This window comes from Chelon labrosus (genome assembly GCF_963514085.1).
Source record: "Chelon labrosus genome assembly, chromosome: 20".
Taxonomy (NCBI): Eukaryota; Metazoa; Chordata; class Actinopteri; order Mugiliformes; family Mugilidae; genus Chelon; species Chelon labrosus.
This window is the reverse complement of record NC_140353.1, coordinates 5,889,664-5,912,335: the sequence shown is the minus strand read 5'-3', so window position 1 is coordinate 5,912,335 and position 22,672 is coordinate 5,889,664. Positions and strand designations below refer to the sequence as shown.

At 43.0% G+C, this 22,672-nt stretch overlaps 1 protein-coding gene across 2 annotated transcripts in view; it reads left to right on the top strand.

Annotated features, from left to right (window-relative positions):
• Window positions 1-22,672, top strand: part of LOC311505425 (DNA (cytosine-5)-methyltransferase 3A-like) — a 38,230-nt gene that overhangs the window by 8,273 nt on the left and 7,285 nt on the right. For both annotated transcript variants that reach the window (XM_084568990.1, XM_084568989.1), the window contains exons 4-12: window positions 5,640-5,991; window positions 11,785-11,831; window positions 13,209-13,355; window positions 19,090-19,482; window positions 20,093-20,251; window positions 20,514-20,621; window positions 21,270-21,426; window positions 21,562-21,708; window positions 22,562-22,606. In XM_084568990.1, the coding sequence (XP_084425116.1) occupies window positions 5,640-5,991; window positions 11,785-11,831; window positions 13,209-13,355; window positions 19,090-19,482; window positions 20,093-20,251; window positions 20,514-20,621; window positions 21,270-21,426; window positions 21,562-21,708; window positions 22,562-22,606 (1,555 nt within the window). The remainder of the gene's footprint in view (window positions 1-5,639; window positions 5,992-11,784; window positions 11,832-13,208; window positions 13,356-19,089; window positions 19,483-20,092; window positions 20,252-20,513; window positions 20,622-21,269; window positions 21,427-21,561; window positions 21,709-22,561; window positions 22,607-22,672) is intronic.

The window sequence follows — 22,672 nt, the reverse complement described above, 5'->3', positions numbered from 1 at the left end:
CAGACGTATCCGGTCAGTGCACATTGCAAACCCAGCCATAGCACTTAGAAAGGCCTGGGAACGCCTCCAGGAGTGTTATGCAGCACCTGAAATAATTGAGAAGTCTCTTTTTGACCAACTTGACAATTTCCCAAGAGTTTCAGGAAAGGAACAAACGAAACTGCGGGAACTAGCAGACTTGCTAATGGAGGTGCAGTGTGCCAAGGAGGACGGCTACCTCCCAGCTCTTTCCTATCTGGACACTGCACGCGGCATTGAACCCATCGTCGCAAAACTGCCCTATGGGCTTCAAGAAAAATGGATGTCGGCTGGTTCAAGACATAAGGAGGAAAATGGGGGACAATTTCCACCATTTGAATTCTTCAGCAGGTTCATAAGTTACGAGGCACGGAAGAGAAATGACCCTGGCTTTGCTATTCCAAGTGCTAGCAGTTCACCAAAGTTTGAAAAAGCCCTCTTTAGAGGCACCAAGAACCCCATTTTGGTCCACAAGACTGATGTCACCTCAACAGAGGCAAATGTGAACAGTCTTGTAAAAGGTGTCAGCAACCCAAACAAAAGCTGTCCATTACATGGCAAGCCACATCCCCTCAAACGGTGTAAAGCCTTTAGAGCCAAGACTCTGGAGGAAACAAAGACCTTTCTCAAAGAAAAAGGAATCTGCTTCAAGTGTTGTAGCTCAACTACTTACCTTGCTAAGGCCTGTCCAGATGCAGTTAAGTGCCTGGAGTGTGACAGCACCTATCATGACTCTGCCATGCATCCTGGCCCTGCACCTCAAGCTAAGGCCTCCTCAACTTCACCACACAACGGTGAGGAGGGAGAAGAAAGAAACAACATTGAAGCGATTATCAACTCAAACTGCACTGCTGTTTGTGGCACAGGATATGTTGGCCGGTCATGCTCCAAGATTTGTCTTGCAAAAGTATTTCCCAAATGTGAACCAGACAAAGCTATCAAGGCCTACGTCATCCTGGATGATCAAAGCAACCAGTCATTAGCAAAGTCCAGTTTGTTTGAGTTATTTAACATCAAGTGCAAACCATACTCTTACTGTCTGAAGACATGTTCTGGCATAGTGGAAACATCTGGACGCAGAGCTGTAGACTTTGTGGTTGAGTCACTTGATGGAAGGGCCACAATCCCTCTCGCACCACTTATCGAGTGCGATGACATACTCGACAATTGGTCAGAAATCCCAACTCCAAATGCAGCTCGATGTCATCCTCATCTTGTCAAGGTAGCAGAGTACATACCAGAGATTGACCCTACTGCTGACATCCTCCTGTTGCTGGGGAGAGATGTAATAAGAGTGCATAAAGTTAGAGAACAAGTCAACGGCCTCACAACGGCCCCTTTGCGCAACGACTGGACCTAGGATGGGTGCCAGTTGGGGAAGTCTGGCACCCAAGCTAATAGTTCATACTTTCAAAACAACTCTGCTTGATGATGGCCGGCCCACACTCCTCCAAACCTGCACAAGCCTCTTGCGCATTCATCAGGGTGGAGGGGCAAAAGACATAATCTCAGAGACTAGTAAGGCTGTAGAAGAAATGTTGGGACGATCTGTTTTCAGTCATACTGAACATGACAACAAGCTGGCATCTTCAGTCGAAGATGACATCTTTTTGAAACTGATGGATGAAGAAGTCTACATAAGTGAGTCCAATAGTTGAGCATGGAACTGACACAGTCAACTTTGTGGAGCGCCACTTTCACGTGGACGACGGCCTTCGTTCTGTGTCAACTGATGCTGAAGCCATCGACTTGCTACGCAGAACACAAGCATCACTCGCTGAATCGAACCTCAGGCTTCACAAGTTTATTTCTAACAGCCAAGCAGTCTTGGAAGCTTTCCCGCCTGAAGACTGTGCAGCAGTCATGAAGGAAGTGGATGTCAGTTGAGAGGCTGCACCCACTCAATGCAGCCTGGGTCTTCTGTGGGAGATAACCAGCAACACATTCACCTTCTCCGTGACCAATGACATCAAGCTATTTACATGTCGTGGTGTTCTCTCCACAGTTAACAGTTTTTTTGACCCCTTGAGTTTAATGGCCCCAGTCACAATCCAAGGAAGAGCCTTCCTCCGGGAATTCACAGCTGAGCTGTCTGATTGGGATTCACCGCTACCTGAGGATAAGCTCGGTAAGTGGAAGGCCTGGCAAGACTCTCTTCAGGACCTGACACACCTTCATGTACCACGTACATACACAGCAGCTCCTCTAGCCAAGAAACGTCATAGGTGCATGTAAGGAGCTTGGAATGAGCAAAACCCAACCAAACACTACTGTACAGACGTACCTAAACGAACAAGGGTGTTCATGGGAATTCATTCTCACACATGAGTGGTTCTTGGGAACGTCTGATTGGGGAATTCTGGACTCGATGCTGCATGAGCAGTGCACTCGCTTAACCCATGATGTTTTGTGCACGCTAATGGCAGAAGTAATGGCCATCATCAACGCAAGGCCACTAATCCCAGTTTCAAATGACCCTGAGAATCCATTCATTTTGTCACCATCGATGTTTCCAACCCAAAAAGTTGGAGTCCCACCTCCACCAGGAGACTTTACGGATAAAGACCTCCTCACCAAGCAATGGAGACAAGTCCAGGCTCTTGCCAACAACTTCTGGAGTTGAGAGTATTTGCCAACTTTGCAGCATCGGAGAAAATGGACCAAATCACACCGAAACCTGCAAGAAGGAGACATTGTGCTTCTTAGAGACAGTCAAGTTGCCCGTAACTACTGGCCTATGGCTATGATCACAAAAACAGTTCCAGGAGGAGACGGAAGAGTGAGAAAGGTGGAATTAAAGACCACAGATCAAGGACATTCAAAGACTTTCTTCAGACCAGTGTCAGAAGTCGCTTTACTTCTGCTTTACTTTTTGCTAAAGACTGATGTTTAGTAACCCACTTAATTCATGGTGTTTGATTAGTGACCTCACAGAGGCCAGGCATACGTTTGAATATGCTTTTATTTTGAAATATCCCTTATTTTGACATGTGTTTATCCTGCCCAGGAAGTTATAGGTTTAGGTTCAGACTTCACTTGCTGTTTGGCTTAGGTTCAGAATTCACTTCCTGTCTGTCGATAGAGGGAGCTAGCTGAATCTGCATGTGTTTGTGTTCATCGCACGCCATCCACACTGTAAATGCTACAGAGGCAATGTCTTTTCACTCTTTCTTTGTAAGATGTGATAAAAGAGCCACAGTAAAGAACGACGAAAACTTACTACGACTCAAGTCATCATTTTAAGGAAGAGTTTAACTAGTTGTATAGCTGCAGTTCCTACACTGCAGTGGGGACAACATATGTACAGACATGGAAGTGGTATTCATCTGCTGTAATTCTTGGCGAGGTTTATGTCTGAACAGTGCATTCAACCCTGACTGCACTATTTTCGGCTAATCAGGTGATTATTTTCTTAATGGACTGACTTAACGTTTTGGTTATAAAACATTAGACAATAATGAATAAAGCCTTCAGACTCCAAACTAGCCTTTCATATAAAAAAAAAAAATCCATAACACAAATAAAAGCAGAAAACTGTATACAGCCTGTTCATGTTTTGACATTTACCGTTGGTCATGATAAAGGTCACGTGCTGAAACGTATGCCGATTTAATAAAACTGTTGCTTGAGATTTTTGCCATCTGACATTAATTTCCCCCTCCATGCTCCTTGGAAGTTGTTGAAGTTACACCACATAAACAAATCTACTTAATTTGCTGTAGCTTGACTAAAACAACTAAAATAATCGATTATCCAAATAGTTTCAGGTTAATTTTCTCTCAGATGATATGATGATATATCAGCTAACATATACTAAAGCATAAATACTATACTAAACCTGTCCATAGTCTCACAAAAAAACGACTGTATTTTAAAAAAACTCTATAAACAATAGTGGTCCTTATTACCTATTACTCACTGCTGAATGTGGTATTACGGTGGTGTGTGGGTGTAATGCTGCAGCAGTGAATTAGATTAGGTAGTTTTGTCTGTGTCTGAGCTGCCTGATTTATCAGCTTTGACTTTTGACCTCTGGCAGGGACCACATGTAGTTCACTGGGTCACTAATCTGTTGCGTAATTCTCTCAGTGACTGTTGTGTGTACTGTGAGTGTATGTGTGTTTGCATGTGTTGGACTGTGTTTGTTATGTGTAGTTATAAAGTGAGTCAGAATATTAATAATGTCTGAGAAGCGGGTTCGTTGTTTTCATTCATGGTGTCAAACAGATTTACTGGAGAGCTGTTCCTTGCATGAGTGCAATTGTTCAGTTTACAGTTAATTTTTTTCTCAGCTACTACAATGATGGAGTCATTTAGAGTTTTGCGGCCAATGAAAAAGGCATTAAAGCCAGCTTTGGCTTGGTGTAGCTTTGTTTTACGATACGGTATAAGTTTCACTGAGGTTTATTTTTGCACGTCTGTACCACATAATTGGCCCTGCATCCGTTACACACACGTTTTTTTTAGGTCGTTGGGTCATATTAAAAGCTAGGTTCACGTTTAGTTTCGTATTCAACCTGCAAGAATCAGATTACAGATCGGATGGCTTCTTGCAGACAGATACCTCCTGGGGCGTTGTGTTGATGGCCTTAAATGCCAACTGCTGTACCTACATCTACGGATGAAAGCCTCAGCGCTGCTCTCATCAGCGCTGACAGTCAGATCTCACAAGACATGCTCTACTTTCTGCTCCCACTGACCTTATAATGGGATTGTCTGAGAAAGTCTTTTTATGTCTATTTTTAGGCAGCAGCAGAGACTTTATTACATTTCTTCAAACACTTGAGAGTTGAAACAAATCCTATCTAGGTCTTCTAAGACTGTTTTTTAGGTGCAAGATCTCAATGTCTAGCTCTAGAAAGCTCAATTTTAGCTTTAGACGGGTCCGCTCTCTTTGAATTTACTCCTCTGTGCAGAATAAAAATTGTTCAACTGGGCGTTCCAAACTGGACGAGAGAGAAAATCTCCTCGGTTGTCAAACAGCCGACATTCTCGACATACTTCTGTGCTGGTGTAATGATGAATGCACGACTGCAGGAAGCTCACTAGTGTACCTGATAAACTGTAGAGTAATCCTTTCCTCACTTGCAAGTTAATGGCTGTACAGCAGATTTACAGGCACAACTTTGAAGTTTACAACTCTAGGTTAATAGAGCTGAATGCAGAATGCCATAATTCACAGACTAATAAGTTCAGAGATCAGCTACATGTTTGATTCTATCCAGACAGAGCAGAGGAGGCTTAATACATGAAATTAAGTTTGTGTAATGTGAAATGGATGAATGCTTTTATTCATACTTTCTTGGAAACAGCCCCGGTAGCCAACAATGACCGAGAAGTGATTATCCTCACTCGGATAATGCCAACTGTTTTATTGTTGCTCGCTCAAATAACCCTTTTTCCAAGCGTGCTGGATGATTTGTTGTACATCCTGAAAGCTTTTGTTTATTTCACAGCCAGCTATAGTATATCCAGTGATATGTCATAACTGCTGACAGACACAACAGTGTTGCACACCTTCAAAACATCAAACTGTAACATACTGCTACAGCAATAACAATCTCTGAGGCTGATAGATTGCCAGGATCTTAACATTTCAACCTCCTCTTCCCCGCCTGCAGGTTGAAAGCGCTGGCTTTCTCAAAGACAGCATGAGTATGGGCAACAGCTACGCTGGAGTGGGTAGGCCGTCTATGGCACAGGTCCACAATGGAGACATGGGCGGGCACAGAGACAGGATGTCCGATGCCTGCTTCCCCAAACAGGAGAAGAGGGAAGCAGAGAACGGGATCCCAAGAGACCCTTCCTCCTTCCGGGCAGAGGACAGCTCCCAGGGTCAGAGCTTGAGTCCTTCCCAGGAGAACGGATTCCTGCCCAGCCGGGACGAGCAGGACTCGGAAAAAGAGAAGGACGACAGCCTGATGACGCCACGCAAGAAACGAGGCAGACGGAAACTGGAGCGCCCGACCAAATGTGAGTTTTTGGCTTCTGGTTCTTTAGCTTCGCTATCTTTTGATCGTCTCTCCGTGGAGCCAGCAGGATAAGTCATGTGCATGTGACGAGTACAAGATGTTGAATAATGAACTGTAATCGGATGTCAGACTGAGTGGGTATGTTCAGCTCCACACACAGAGCATGGGACTGACGCTGCCAGGATTAGTAACACTGAGGCCAAAAGTGTCGCATTCATGCAGCTGCACGGTGCAGTGAAGAAAAGGCACTATAAATATTAGGTCTGCAGAGCAAATCAGAGATGATTGTTGTGTTTGTACTGTTAAACTCTATACTATACAAATTACACAGAATACCATGCATGCTATTTCACTTCCTCTGAATGGCTCGGTGTGGTCTACCCAGTGCTTTCAATTTGCACAACCAGTTGATATTTAAATGTAAACTGTACACTAGGGAGAAAAAGGCGGCTGGAGTGACAGAGAGATCTAAATTCGCAATGTATGATTTAAATAGTAAGCTAATAATTCAAGTACAATATGGCGAATGATTTCAGTTTCCAGCTTCTCAAGTGCGAATATTTGCTGCTTTTCTTTGTTTTTAGACTTTTATTGGGACATTCAAAAAATGTAAATACGTGACCTTGGTCTTTAACTAGTGGCTAATTATTTTGCTTTTTAAAATAAAGTCGCATCAAGAGTTACCCAGTAGGGATTAAAGAATTAACTTTGCTTCTAGGAAATAAAAATAGATTTTTTCTTCCCCCCATTACTCTGCTGGCAATTTATGTATCATTAGACAGTGTACATTGGATGGAGAGATAACAGGAAATGAAGACAAAGACAGAGGCAGTGAATGATGCAACAAAGGTCCCTGCAGGACACGATCTAGAGGATGTTGTGGTTGGCGTTTGCTGTCAAAGAGCAAAATGGTTTAAAATATTTTGTCCTGACATCATTATGAAAATATCATTTTAGGTCACAATTAATTTAAATTGTGCAGTTAAAATAGGCAGCTTAAATCGAAACTGTGCTTTTTCTCATAATAGATAGTTTCACATGTAAATACAATTTGGGTTCCACTGAAGTGAAGCTGCAGCAGCCACAGTGCAGCGGATTACATTAGCATATAGAGATGACATAAATCAGGAGGGGGTACTGTTGTGAGAAAGTGGTGCTGACAGGTAGTTTTTAGGCCAAGGTGGAGATTAACCATATCACTTAGCTCCCCCACTCTTCCCCCACACACATACCACACACTCTGTATTTCAGTCTCTCTCTCTCTCAGCCACGCGCCTCTCTTGCCCCTCTCCCGGACACAGAGACACCAGCTTTGACCTTGGTGCAGTAAATAAATCGAGGGGGAGGAGCGACTCGTCTCCTGGCAACGAGCCTCTGTAGGGAGCTGACAAGTCTCTGTTGTGGCCGCCACCCCGTCGGGGGCACTGCCAGGTGGATGGCCTCGTGCCCAGAAAGTCTTTACAAACTGAGTCTGCACTGTGCATTCACCTGATCTGTGCCTCGAGGATCTGTTACTTAACTTTCAAGCAAAAAGCCGGGATAACCCTGTTTGTAGTACGTGTGCTGGAGGCCAATTTCACTATCAGAGGGAGCTTTAAGCTTGGTTTATTCTCTGCACGGAGCCGCTGTAAGCATTTATACTCGAGGGCTGGTGTGTCGGCATTGTTGTGAAGTTATGGCGCTAAAACACTAGTCAGCAGATAGCCAGCTGTGTTTCTGTGTTTCTCTCTGTTCAGTGGCGTTTGACAACACTTACTATTATTGAAACCACTTCAACGCAAAAAAAGAGACAAGGCGTCTGAGTAGATGGCGTATAGGAGGCAAAAGGAGAGAGAATTTTCTGTGCTTGTCCGACTAGTGAGAGACGTGGACAATGCACTTCCTGTCAATCACAGTCGTTGCGTTGCAGCGACGTTAGTTATATTTCTGGGGCAGTGCACGTCAAGCTACAGTGAAGGCATCGCTGTATTAACAGAACTACACCATAATTATTTCATAGGTGGCTTTAATCAGCTTCAGGTTTGACAATTAATTCCTTGAATCTGTATTGTGTGAGTCCACCAACTTTACTAAAAGGGCAACATTAAAAGGTTAGTATAGAATTACAACTTTTATACTACAGGTTACAGCCTCGTTCAAAAAGAAGATACAAACAGTTTGACAGTTGGGCTGAAACTCTTGCTGCACACAACACACTCGCAGTGAAAACAACAAAGCATCACTCTAACGCTCTGGCTGCCATGACTGACTGGCTTCACAGCATCTGAGGTGACCACACGTTTCCCGACACTGTCGAACGTAAAGTGACAACCCCTAACAAAAGGCACTTTTATCTTTATCGAACAGAACTTAAGTCTCTAAGCACTGTGGCACTTGTAGAAAAAACAGTTTGTTAGAAAGAGGAACTAGGTAGTGAGGGAAAAAAAAAACAAAAAAAAACATGGTTAGCCACAAGGTCAAAGAAACAACTTCCACATACATATATATTCAGGTCGGAGGTTTGCACGCACTCTGCACAGCCCTCAAAAAACTGCAGCAGATGTTAGTAACGCGACTGCGGATGGGCAAGTACATTAAGTCTGACAATATTTCAGAATGAATAGTTAATTTGCATACTTGCACAAATGTGCTATTTGGCATCGGTTTGTTAATAATATCGTTGACACACTGACACAGCAGCAATTCAGTTAGCACATCAAATTCACAGAAACTAAAAGGCACACGGTAAAGAGTGCAGACAGGAGAGAGGAGGTGTCCAATGCTGACATAGTGCCGGTCTTAAAAACAGGCCCACACATTTTTAATTAAGAGTACATTAGCGAAATGTTGTCATAGCGCTGCCAAGTGTTTAACTGCTGAGTGATCCTTTGGTAGTGCGAAAACACTACGTATTATTGCACCTGCATGATGTGTAGATTTACTTACTGTAAGTGAGCTAATCAGCTGATCTGGGACTGGGACTGAAAGATACAGAGAGGAATTTGAGGAGACGTTAATGCTGTAACTAAACACATTTGTGGAGAGTGTTGGTATATTCATCTCAAAGAGGAGAGACATCAGTCGGGGGGGCGGTGTGGTGGATCGATAGTCAGCTAAACAGGGTTTCTGTTATCCATCTGGAGGGCACAGGAAGGATTTGAGCTCCGGCTGGAGTGGAACTGAGCTCCAGCAATACTAGAGCTGGAACGCGCTCAAACTGGCAAGGTATACTCTCTGTGGGCAACATTAGCCAGCTCCCCTCGCAAACCCACTGACCTTGGCAGTCTGCATGCCTCACCGATTTGTTATATAGTCACTTATTCCCGATGAGTACAAGGAGACCAGGAGAGAGGGGTGGAGGGGAAAAAAGAGAAAGGGGTGGGGGCGCGGCGGGCTCAGCTCACACATGGAACTAACTTGAAGAGGCTGCTAAGAGAGCACACTATTGTTTGGACAGGTCTGTAGGGTACTTCACTGACAAACCAGTTTTGGCTGTGCAGAAGACATGCCATCAAAAGTTGTCTTTAGCCTCTCAGGGCTCAAGTGTTATGATAGTGTTTGGGCTTCAACTCAGCAGATAGCCATGTTTACTCAGGCTGTGCCACCATGCTAATTCAGGGCACAGCTGCCTGGATGATGTGTGTGTACTCGGCGGGTGTCATATCACTGAGCCCGGGCGCTTTTAGAAACACTTGCTTTCATTCAAATTAAACATTGTGATAGTAATACCAGAGGTGTCGATTTGAGCTTCTGTGATTAAGCTGATTTTGGCTTTCTTATCTTTGTTCCTGCTGGTGTGGCCCTGGAAAAACTTTTAGTGAATCATGAATCCTGACTGCTGCCCTGGTGTTTCAGTTGGGTGGTATCCATGCTCCCTGGCTAACCTCCTCACTGCACTGTCGAACACAGGCAAACAATGCTGTTAAAGAATGAATAACATGCCTTTGTCGTTGTGGACCCCCAGATCTTAAATCATGGCCAAGTTAATGGGAAATCCCAACTGGAGCGTTTACTGTGTCTGAGATATTTTTATTAGACCGCGGTTTCACTGCACATTTACACCAGAAATTTTCTGTTCTATTTTTGACAATCTTCACCCTACTGAGGCTGCTGCACCTTACTTTTGGTTTGTAATTTCATATGTACCACATTTAGTTTCCTGTGTCTCTCCAAGAGAAGGTCTGATAGATTTTAAGACTTCTGAATAACTATAATACATCAGTGGTGCATGAAGCAGGCAGATTTTTCATGAACCGATAAATGTTTCCCTAATTCAGCCGGCCAGTGAGTCTGTTTAAAGGATATTTAAAATCCTAAACAAACAAGCACAGTGCAATCTGGAAACGTTAAAAGTATATATTTAAATTAAGTCCTGTTTTGGTAAATTTAAATAGGGATGAAAATTGAAGCCAAACTGCAGTTCCTCAAATGGCCACTCGAGGCTGGCACCAAAACGAGTCAATCCTCAGAGACCTCCACGTTAAAACGCTCGACTCTACAGTAGAAATAAACACGTGTACGGTTTTGTTAATCTGTAGCTAGTTTCCGCACTCATGATAACTGTAGGCAAGGAATGCATGGCCCCTTTGAGTGACAGGTGGGTGCCCTCTCAGGTTGCAAGCTGTCTGTTTAGGCATCACCTGCACATCTGACTCTCATTGCACCTCTGTGACCATTTTTGAATTTAGCTGGAAGACCGTCAGAGGCAATCAGTGTCAGGATGGTGAGCTGGTGGCATAGACACCGGGCCGTGTTGATATACAGCTACTGCTTATAACTATAGGCGTCAAATACATCTAGTAAACCAGAATAAAACTGTACAATAATTCACTTTGGCACTGATCAGCAGATTGAGTTTACTTAGTTCTTGTGGTTTGTACTAGTGACTTATTGCGTTGCTTAGTGATTGAAATAACCAGAATAAAATGTGGTGAAATCATGTGACATGATCCAAAACTTGTACTAAATGAACCTTGAAGTGAGATAATTTGGTTACAAAGTCAAGAATGACCTTGGAAAGTCCAAGCACAACCTTCTCAGAATTGCTCAACCAGAGTTCCTGAGTAAATTATTGACTTTTCCACTTTGTAAGATAGTTGACTTCAGTATTGACACAGCATGCTTAGTAGATAGATGCTCCTTCCATTTTCTGTTCAGAATAATCGAAAATAACAAGCTTTTACTAGCTTTCGTCTCTCCACTCTCATGCGTTGATCTCCAGCATGAAGAGACCGACGTCTTGATGCAATTGAAGCTTTTCGAGATTGGCAGGGGAGATTATATTGAGCCCCAGAGTCACAGGAGTGAAGCAGTATGTTGTTGCCTTTACAGCTCAACGTTAGCAGTGAGGGAGGGGACCATGCTAATAGCAGCCAGCTGTGAGTCTCATGAAGGGGGGATATAAGGTCAGAAGTATGACATTTGCCAAAGTAAACCTGGCCACTCTCCACCCTCATCATAACCTGGGCAGCCACTCCAAACCCTCTGGGTTGCATCAAACCCTTATATGGCACCTGAGTGCACAAGATCCTGTGATCCCAGACGATTTCTGAGCTCTGAGGATGCATAAGGAGTTTCCCCCGAGCCAGCATCTCCCAGCAGTTTTATCCATTTGACTTTAATTTGAGCCAGCATATAGTTAATGAGACGACACGGAGGGGGAGATTAATAAATGCGTCATATGTTGTTTTTTTTTTTCTTTTGATGAATGAGCGGCCACCTAAGTTTAACACAAATACAGGGAAAACCGATGCCATTTCCCCCCCTCCCCTATGAATGATTCAGGCCATCCATTGTGTCGCTGTCTTCTCTCTAGATGTGGAGCACAAGGAGGAGGACGGGAGTGATGCAGTCAAGACCGAGGTAAGATTTCTGCTCTGTTGTGTCTTTGTTCTCTGGCTGATGAAACCCTTTAGGTGTCTGACATACTTGGCAGGGCTGTAGCTTCCTTTTTTATTTGAAGGGGCGAACTACCTTTCCTGTCTAAAACCGTTTATTCTCTGCTTGCGGTGAGACTGAACAGAAGTGTTTTCTTGTGTAGAAAAAGGACAGTTTAGTTAGTAGCAAACCTACTGAATAAAATAATATTTTTTTTCACCCGGACCGATCATAACGGTATGTTATCAACGTCTGTCCATCCAGTTACTACTCACTCTTCATTGTAGAACATGTTGTATTTTGAGTAAAGAGTTCAAAAGCAGTGTTGCACGACTGGTTTGCCAGGAAACGTTTAATATGTAGTTAAACACACATATTTGTTTTCTTGGTGAGAGTTAGATGATGTATACGTATACCTCAGTTATGGGAAAGAAGCTAAAATTAATATATAAAAAAAGGGCTAAAAACTATGAAAGTGAAAGGCGCAAAAAAATGCAAAAATAAAATTAAGTGGAGCCATCTTCTTGACTATATCTGGACTAGTAACTTGTCTACTTGGCATCTGCTTCCTACACCCACATTATATGGTTCTACTCTTCATACGTTAGCCTGCTGCTCTAGCTAAACAGTATATTTGAATACAGATATTCGATTGGATCTTCTCACTTTGCTCTTGGCAAGAAAACCAATGCGCTGGTATCCCAAAATGTTGAACTATTCCTTTAACATGGCAAATCTTTCACTTAGCGTAGTGATATAACAGAAGGCAGAATCAGTCTGGCTGTTTCCCAAGTTTTTATGCTAAGCTAATGCACAGTTATCGTATATCGTAAGGAAAGCAAAATGTTCCTTTAAGCGTATTTATCAATTGACGTTCTGGCCGCATGCTTTCGAACTTATACTGTAGGTATCTGCACTGCTGCTAGACTAGGTGCTTTTCATAGTCAACTGTTTTCAAGGTCCAGAACAAAATACGCACTCTCTTGCCTTTGAACTTGTGAAAGAAATGGTACCTAATGGTGTATAAATTTGAAATATCAAATACACTTGGGAGCTTCCGATGGTGTTGGTGGCCTTGAGACTGTTGCCAGGGAGTTGTGATTAGACATTGTGGCACCACTTCTTGTTGCCAGACCAATCACAAGCTGATAGCGCCATACGGCACACCAACATGTGAGTCATCACCTTTTTAGAAATTGGACGACCCCATCGCCTCAGCCACAAATTAACCGCTAGGATCTGTCTCACAGGCTCTAGTGACAGATTGGATGCACAGTTTTACTACAAATCTGGATGCCTTCTGATGACAGAAATCAAAAACGAATAGCTAACTTTTTTTTTTTTTTTTGACACCTTAAACAGGGAGGTCGAGGCAGGCTGCGAGGGGGAGTTGGTTGGGAGATCAGCCTTCGTCAGAGGCCCATGCCCAGAATAACCTTCCAGGCTGGTGACCCTTATTACATTAGCAAGCGGACCAGAGAGGAGTGGCTGGCCAAGTGGAAGATGGAGGTGAGTACCCCTGCTCTGTCCCAGCCACCACAGACAGCAGGGCGAGTGACAGGCGATAACTAAAGCTGCCAGGGTCAAAGATAGGGCTTGTGGTGCATTCACAGCCAAGTGTATTTGATGGGTCATTTCATATCTCATGAAGGTACCATTTATTTCAGTGGATTTCTTGGAGCCACTGGCTCAGTCGGCTCTTGAGTTTCCTGGCTTTGTGCTTGTCTATTGTATTAGTGGAGGAGAACTCATACACAGCTGTGTTGATCACATCTGTTTGATGCCTTGACGTGATTCATGCTTCCTGGATGAAAATGATGTACTAAATATAGATTTGCATAATTCTGACTGCTTTTGATGTCTCGAATCTGAGGAGAAAGGAATCGAGATTAAAGAGTCAGTCCACAGTACAGATATTTTCTCTTGTTTGCTTTGCTGTGACATTTTTACTGTTATCTAGTATTTGTTGGACAGAGAACACGGAAGAGGGAGAGTGATATGATATGTAGTAAATTGAACATGGGACCCTGCACTTATATGCCTTGCACCATAATCGCCTTTTTAATCTTTTAAAATTTTTAACATACTTTAGATCCAGACAAGCGCTTAAGAAGTTGTCAGACTCCAAAATATGTCACGAACAGATTTATAATTTGTAATGCTCTGGATACTTATAGCGCAGGAGCAGTCATTACATCTTCCATTTTTCAGCGTTCCAGTTTTTCATTCAGGACTGAGTACTCGAGCATAACTAATTGGCCAGTGCTGGATAATGTTGCATCGTGGTCCAGCTCAACTGTTTTTGCCAGATCCATCTGTACTGCCCCCCCGCCCGCGCGCGCTTCAAATAATTGAAGCGACTGCATTTTTTCACACAGGTCTGTAGGCGGACTTTACTTGGACATAAAGCAGTTTTGCGCAAAGGTGTCAGCTTAAAATTTACTTACTTGGTTAATTGGATACTTGACGACAGCCGTTGTAATATTAATGTAAATTTCCACAACAACAGAGTGCTCAGAAAAAAATCGAATCTAAACTTTTAGTATACGCATTTGTTAAGACAACTGATGAGATATGACTGAAAAATCCAAAACTACTACGGTCACACAGCGTGTTTTCTTAGAAAATATGACTAAATTTCCAAGCTCCGATTTCTTTTTGGAACTTGAACGCAGCATGAATCTAACCTTTATAAATGTGTTCTCCCCATTGCTTTCTTAAGTCACGTTAAATAAATATGACTCCTGGTAGTAACGTGATGTAGTGCAACCTCGTCTGTTACATAACGGGGTGTCTTTGTAGTATCGACATGGGGTCTTCCATTTCTCCTGCTTCCCCTCCTCCCTCTGCTCTCCTCTGGTGAAGGCTCAGGGAGCGGCCATAAAAGTGTCTCCAGGGAGGAAATATTGCCAAATTAGCAGGACATGCCGGGGTCCCGCAAGTGAAATGTTGTAAAATACGAGGCAAGTAGCAAGTTCACTTTTTCAAAATTCTTGGAGCATGCAGTTCTACAAGGTTGAGATTTAGAGGGATTTGGAAAATGCAAATGTTGAATGTGCCTGATTATTTTTTCCCACTTTTCTTATCTGCCGTATTTGAAGCTTTGATCTAATTTGCATAAAGACTGATTTGTTTTGGATGAAAGCTCTTTCCTGTGTACTAATTTGATGCATAGCCTTTAGTTGTAAATCCCTTCCTGCTACAGAGAGTTTCACTGTTGCACACTCCTGCAGCAGGGACAATATGGTGGCTGAAAGGGTTACGGCCGTCTTGCACTTTCTCCAGGATTTTTTTTTTTCATGTGCCTTGCGTTACAGTGGACTTCTCCGTCGCTCCCTCTCTGTTTCCCTCCCCCATTCTTCTCCTGACCCCTCCCCCAGCTATGGAAATGAACTCTGTGCTATGGATATGAGGGTGAAGATGAGATTTGAAGCAAATTTCCAGCCCTGCTTGCAAGACAGCCTCTTTGGCTTGTCGCCAGCAAGTCCTCTCTAGCCAACCAGAATTCCTGTCGGCAATCACCTGACTGAATTCCCAAACAAAGAAATGTTCATGCTTTCTTTTTTTAAGCGATCTCTTCTACCCCGAGAGTGGGGGTGAAAAAACCTCAAGCCCCACACTGGACTATGAGGGTTGCACGCTGGCGTGTATGGGTATGTGCACTGCATTGTTTGTTTGATAACACAGGGGAATAGTGTGCATGTCTGATTAGCCTGCTTACAGCGAGGGGGAATATGCTGACTTCAGGTATTTCCACGAGAGTTGTTGCGGACCATCTGCTATGCACGGCTTAAAGGGAAACCGTCTCTTTAAAAGAAGGAAGAGGGAGCAGGCTTTAGCCGTGTTTAGGAAAAAGTTGCTTGCATGAAAAAAAAAAAGTTTTTCCCGTGGGGTGAATATGTGCTGAAACTATTTCCTGCTTCAGAGCAGCTCCTAGAAATGTCAGAATAGTAGATTTTTTTTCCGAGGGCAAATGCATTTAACTTCAAAATGTTGCTGTTTCGACAAACCCAGCATGATATTACCTTACATAACATTTGTTGTGCAGGCCTCAAAGCCCGTTACTTCCTATCTTTGTGTACTTTGTTCCGTCTGAATCCAGACTTACTCTAAGAACGGTAACACGGTTACTTAAAACGATTTTAGGGGGCTTTGGAGTAAACCGAGCAGCCTCTTCAGGGAGCTTTTTAACAACTCCACTTGTGGCTTCATGTTTATGTATTCATGGCTGACTCTGTAATATTCCTAATTATCTCTTAAAAGGACGCAATACAATGAGAACCAGATGGCCTCTTTTTAGTGTGACCCCCCAAGGCCACTCATGAAATACACAGCCTTTGTAGGGATCTCTGCTAAAATGAGGCTAATGAATGCAGTAGCCACATCGCTGCACAACAGAACCTGCCACTTGTGCATTTGAAGACACTATTCTCACCTTAAACAGCAGCCTTTTTAAATGCTTAGAATCATATTTTGCAGCATTTTGATCTAATGCACGTGTGTTAACTACACCTGTTGTTGCTTAAGGGAGTTTATACAGTTTCCACAGTCCTGCTCAGCAGATAAAGCTTAGGTCTTTGCACTGAAGACATATCTCACTGTATAATCCTCAAACAATTACACAAACCAGTCCCCGCTGCGTGTCTCCTGCCTATTCCGCATGAGAGACTACTGCATTCAAAGGTCAGACTCTTTTGTGTTGTTTCAAAGGCTCAATGTCACGTCGTGTGAGGAAGTAATGTAAAGCGACAGTTTATTTCATATAATTTTCACCTTTAATCTGAGTATTCAGGGTGTTTTTTTTTTTTTGTTTTGATGTCTCTAATACTGCTTCTTTGTTTTTTGAAGCATGTGCACAATGCTGTTTCATGTCAGCCACTGCACGTCTGAGTCTTTGACCCTTTGAGACTAAGAAATTCTCCTCGTAAAGTTAACAGCCTTATAATAGACAAGTGTTGTCTTATAAATAACTGTAGCTACGCAGTAAATGTGACCTTTTGTTAACCAGTACAGCCCCGATTGGATTGTAAAAGTATCATCTGCACACCCCAGAGACCAATATCTGTTCTCTTTTTTTTCCTGGCTCCCAGTGCACTCTGTCACCCCTTGAGCCCTCAGGGTATCATGCTGCACAGCCTCTAAGTCAGATTATCCCTTATTGTGCACCCAACATGTCTCTACACCGTGCCAGAGGCCTGTAGAGCTTCTGTTTTCACTCTATCCATAACAAACTCCATGATTACTGTAAGCACAGTCTTCCCTGGTATTCATACTTAATATAGTTTTTTTTCACATGGTGGAAATGTGTAGGTGATTCCAGCGCATATGCTTTGCTGTGTTTATATAAATACAGTATGTGTGCTGTCATTTTTGGTATTTGTGTTCAGCACGGCGTGACAGTGGATATAAAGTGGTGGTATTTCTGAGCTGTCAGTGACGGGCAGGCGTGTGTAAATGATAAAGACCACATTGTGTCTCCACTGCCTCCTTTCCTATTTTCCCCTTTAGACTCAGAGGGGCTGTCTTGCTGGTGGAGCTGCACACACACTGTGAGGCCCCCAAAAGGGGGCATTTACAACTGGGAAGAAGTCCAGAGACAAATATCTGGTTCTTATAGCCACTGTACTTTCTCTCCTCCCCCACTGGCATTTTCAACGTCACTTTCTCATTGGCTCCGAGGAGAAGGAACCCTGGAGACAGCCTGAGCCTAAACACACCAAAATGAGCACAGAAGCAGTAGCTCAACGGCTTTATGGGCATTTACAGATCTCTGAGTATAACTGTGATAAATGGGCAGCAGAGATGAGGAAGCTCACTCTGGACTAGTTTCACAAATCCTTTTCTTGCTGCTGCTCTCAGTCAGCCCATCTTTTCCCATCCGAGCCAGCGACTGCTCTCCTCACTTGCACACATGACCAAAGATTGTTCCTCCACATGCGCGTAACAGTTTAACTGACATTTGTTAGTTTTTGCAGTTTACCATCTGGAACCACACATCCAAGCTGGCTGTCGAACACTAACTCCAGTGTGCCTGCACTGGAGCCAAGAGGCCTAACACATATGGCCACGGGCTTTGAACCATCCATCCAGCACTACAGTACAGATATTTATAAACCACAGCCTCTTGATTGAAGAGCACATGTTTCTACTCTTCTGCTCTGAAACCCCTCCCCACGCCGTGTCGGCACCACCTCCCCTTAAAGGCGCTATTGTTTACGAGTCACACTCGGGGAGAGGACGGAGGACTGTGCTATACGCTCCCTTTCAGTCTCTCTCCTTTTTGACTTTTTTTTCCCCCCTCTCCTTCCCACACACCCACTCCAGCTCTGGACATTTGCAGTATGTGTGAGACCTGAGAACCTGAGAAACACTTGAGAAAGTAAGCACAGCTGTGAAGCACTCCGCTCACATGGAGCCTATAGTATCACCAACATGTGTTTACATATGGGGCTGCATACACTCTGTGTGTGAGTAAAAGAAAAAGAGAGCAGGAGAAGAAAGTTAGCATGTGTGTGCATGTGTCTGTGTTTGAGAGAGAGAGAGAGAGAGACATCAGAACGAGTGCAGCTGTTGGGGATTTACTGTGAGAGGCTTGAGGCCCGGCTGCGCTTCGTCCTTTCTGATCGACCTAGAGGTTCAGTGTCAGGTACCACAAACCCACTGAACTCTCGCTGCAGCTCTGGACACTATAGAGTTACTGTATACACTGCTGTTGATGAATAGGCCTTACAGTCTGAGATAAAGATGTGTTTACAAAGGCTTTCAGACTCCTACTCTGCATTTACACAGCAGAGATGAGGTGAACCACTTATACTGTACGGCGAAATGCCTTCAAAGCTATCGGCCTATGCTTATACTATATCTGGTAATAGTGTAGTTTGATTAAGGCTCCTGCATGGCCAGCATCAGGGAAGGTAGGGCTGTGTGACCAACGTCTACACTGTTGGGAAAAAAATAAAACTGTCACTACAGCTTTAAGTATCAAATACTGAAAAACTGTGGTACATTCTTGGTTTGATCTGTTTGACATGTTCCCTTGTTGCAATCCTCTTCATCATAACAGTTAGCATTGACCTGGAAGCAATAATTAGCCAAGGGAAACGTTGTAGCTGCATTTTAAGTTGAAAATTTTGCCAAATACACAAGGACACAAAGTTTATGTGGAGTAATGCGTTTATATTTAGAAAAAGAGCCGATCCTGATGGAGCGATATGTCCTCACCTCTGCTTTCGCTTTGTTTCAGGCAGAGAAAAAGGCTAAACTGATGTCAGCGATGAACGTGATGAAGGACCACGAGGAGAACGAAACAGAGACCCGGAGAGAGGATGTCTCAATAATCAAACACCTACAGCCTTCAAAGCAGCAGCAGCAGCAGCAGCAGCAGCCTCAGCCTCAGCCTCAGTCGCACATTCAGTCTCAGGCACAGCCTCAGTATCAACAGCAATCACAGCCGTCGTTGCCACAGCAACAGCAACAACAGCAACATCAACAGCCGCCTCAGCAGCAGCAGCAACAGCAGCAGCAGCAGCCTACTGACCCAGCTTCTCCCACTGTGGCCACGACCCCTGAGCCCGTCGCCATCGGAGGAGGAGATAAGACATCCCCCAAGTCTGCAGACACTGAACCTGAATATGAGGTAAAATCCCCTTGGGCATGAATTTACTAATTTCAGGTGTTTTTAGAACGGTCAGACAGTTCATACACATACCATATAATCTATAGTACTGTGAGTGTTTTAGGTACTTTTGGTATTTTTCTCCTTGTGAGCATCATAGCTTTCAGCTATAAAGACAACCTATATGGATATTTTATGTCTGAATATAATGAGGTGTCACTTGAGTACATTTCCCAGTCATTATACCAGCTTGATACAACTTTTACAACTATTTTCACTCGGCAGACTTTTATGTACAAAATGGAAAACCTGACTGTTAAAAACGTACTTGAAGTATTTTGGTCATACATTAAGTTTGATGAATTTTTGCTCTTATTTATATTAGATCCGAACCAATAAATTCGGTTATTAATCGATCGGCGGCAAACGTTTTATTTTTTCAAACAGAAACATTAAAAATTATGAAAATATATTAAGTGTTTAATATAATATACTAGTTTTTAATCTAACCAATCTATTAGTCTCTTAGTTAAATATATCTGAAGGCCACATAATGCTCTTCAGAAAGTTTTCCCAGCTACGCTCAAACGTGAATACAGAGCGGAGGATTTGCTTTTTATTTTGGCTGCAGGACGGCCGTGGATTTGGCATCGGTGAGCTGGTTTGGGGAAAGCTGCGAGGGTTCTCGTGGTGGCCGGGCCGCATCGTATCCTGGTGGATGACAGGACGGAGCAGAGCTGCTGAGGGAACCAGATGGGTTATGTGGTTTGGAGATGGAAAATTCTCAGTGGTGAGCATATAGAAGCAACATATAGTACTGCTGTCAGGTGATTTATTTATTTATTTATTTTTCCTTTTCGTTCTCAAGCAAAACAGCCTTCCGTTCATAGTGGCAGCCACTCATTTAATAATCACACAATTAATACTAGTTCCATTTATGTAAGGTATTCCATATCCAACATAATACCTATTAATCTCCAGACTCTTTTTGAGCCAACAACATGATTTTAACTTGTGAAAAGTAAACAATATTCTTCTTTGTATTTTTACAGGTCTGTGTGGAGAAACTCATGCCTTTAAGTTCCTTTTACAATGCCTTTCACCAACCAACTTATAACAAGCAGCCCATGTACAAAAAAGCCATCTATGAAGTGTTACAGGTGAGCATAAGAGAAGTGGGTTTCAACTAGTCTGGCTTTTGCCAGACTAAGTTCAATCTTTGAATAGAAACATAGCGCGCCAGGCGGATAAGCCCGTTTGTGATTGGCTCCAGAAAAAGTGGATCGGCTGCAGGAGAAATGAATGTGTGGGTTTCCAGACTGATCTGACGGCGGAAAAGAATCCGCCGTCAGATCAGGCTGGCGAAAGCCAGACTAGGTTTCAACATCCTCCTGACCCAACTTATTGTTCACGCAGAGTTGCTTAAACTTCATTTTCAAGCCTGTAAAAGAAGATTATGATCGATCTGTTGTAGTAATAAGCTAGAGGCACAGATTACTAGCCTAGCTTAGCCTAAAAACAAGAAGCAGAAGAGAAACACGACTCTGCACAAAGTTTACCAATACGCCTGTCACACATAGGCACAGAAAATATAGGAAGTACTAGACCAGCTTCTATTTTAATTCTTTTGCTACAGCTTTTTTATGCCACTTTTCATCATAAACTTTCCAACAATGATATAAATGGTAGCAATGCAAAAACATAACTGTCCTCTTTAGGGATGATAGCTAACTGAATTTGAACTCCAAATCACTGGATAATCTTTGCTGTAAAGATCCTTTCACAGTCATTTCTTTATGTGTTTGTAGGTGGCCGGCAGCCGTGCAGGGAAAGCCTTCATAACCTGCCCTGACAGTGACGAGACAGAAACCTCCAAATCAGTGGAAATGTTAAACAAGGAGATGATTGACTGGGCAATGACAGGATTTCAACCCACTGGACCCAAAGGCTTAGAGCCACCAGAGGGTAAGAGGAAGTCATTATTAAGTTTTGATCACTGACCCTGTATCTGGGATGATTCAAACTTGCCACGTGCATCAAATGTGTTACCACTTCATCTTCTGCTGTAAAATGAATTGTTGGTCTCCTGTGCACCCACAGAGGAGCGTAACCCATACAAAGAGGTTTACCCGGAGATGTGGGTGGAGCCAGAAGCGGCAGCCTATACGCCTCCTCCTGCCAAAAAGCCTCGCAAAAGCACAGCAGAGAAACCCAAGGTCAAGGATATAATTGATGAGAGGACAAGAGGTAAGGTGCCTCATTTATTAGATTATATAGGAGTCGTGAACTCCTTATCCTGTCCCTTGGGACAGGTGACTTGTACATCAGTCTAAGTGGTTTGAGAGGTAGGGTATGGACAAGGGCTCTAATAGAGTTGCAGATTTAAGATGAAAGTGAGTGATGTGACCACGCAAAAGCCAATCCTCTCGCCTACATGCAACGTTAGAGAACTTTAAAGTAAAATTATTTAGAAAAATACAAAAAGGTTGTGTAATAACAGTAAACTAAACCTGTATTTTAGGTCGACAGGTCAACAGGATTCATGTTTCACAATGAGTACTCCATCTTTCGCTGATTAATGCCAAAAGTAACTCGGCATAACAAAAACCGCCACTAGAATTTGGTGTACCACAGGGATTGATTTTGGGGCAGCTTTGTTTCACATTTCACCGGATGTTTTTCAGTCGGCTGGATGTTTGCAAATTTACTGTTTTATTTGCTAGTTACATTGGAATAATTTAAATTAAAAAATGTAGTATTTGTGAGAATAATTTCATCTTGTGTTTAGTACAGGAATTACATTGGTTGTACTTTTTATAAGCAGGAGCAATTTCAAAATCTTGCAGTATTTTCCAATGCTACGTGTGCGATTTCTTTTGTTTTTAAGTCCCAAAGCAAAATGCCCAGTTATTAGTAAATATTGTGTTGTTTCTCAGATGATCTGTTGTAAAATTATTAATCTTTAATTTAGTTTTACCTTGCTGCGTATTTTTCTGATTTACACTGAAAAACTAAACTAAAATGAGTCAAATTTTGAACTTTTTAACTCAACATTAGTTGTTGACTGCTGATTTTGTTAACCTATATTTCTCTTTCTCAGAGCGACTTGTCTATGAAGTGAGACAAAAGTGCCGCAGCATAGAGGGTAAGTAATGTGTCCTCTGTGTGGTCTCGCCTGCAGCAGCACCACCTGTTTGCCTTACACTTTCCC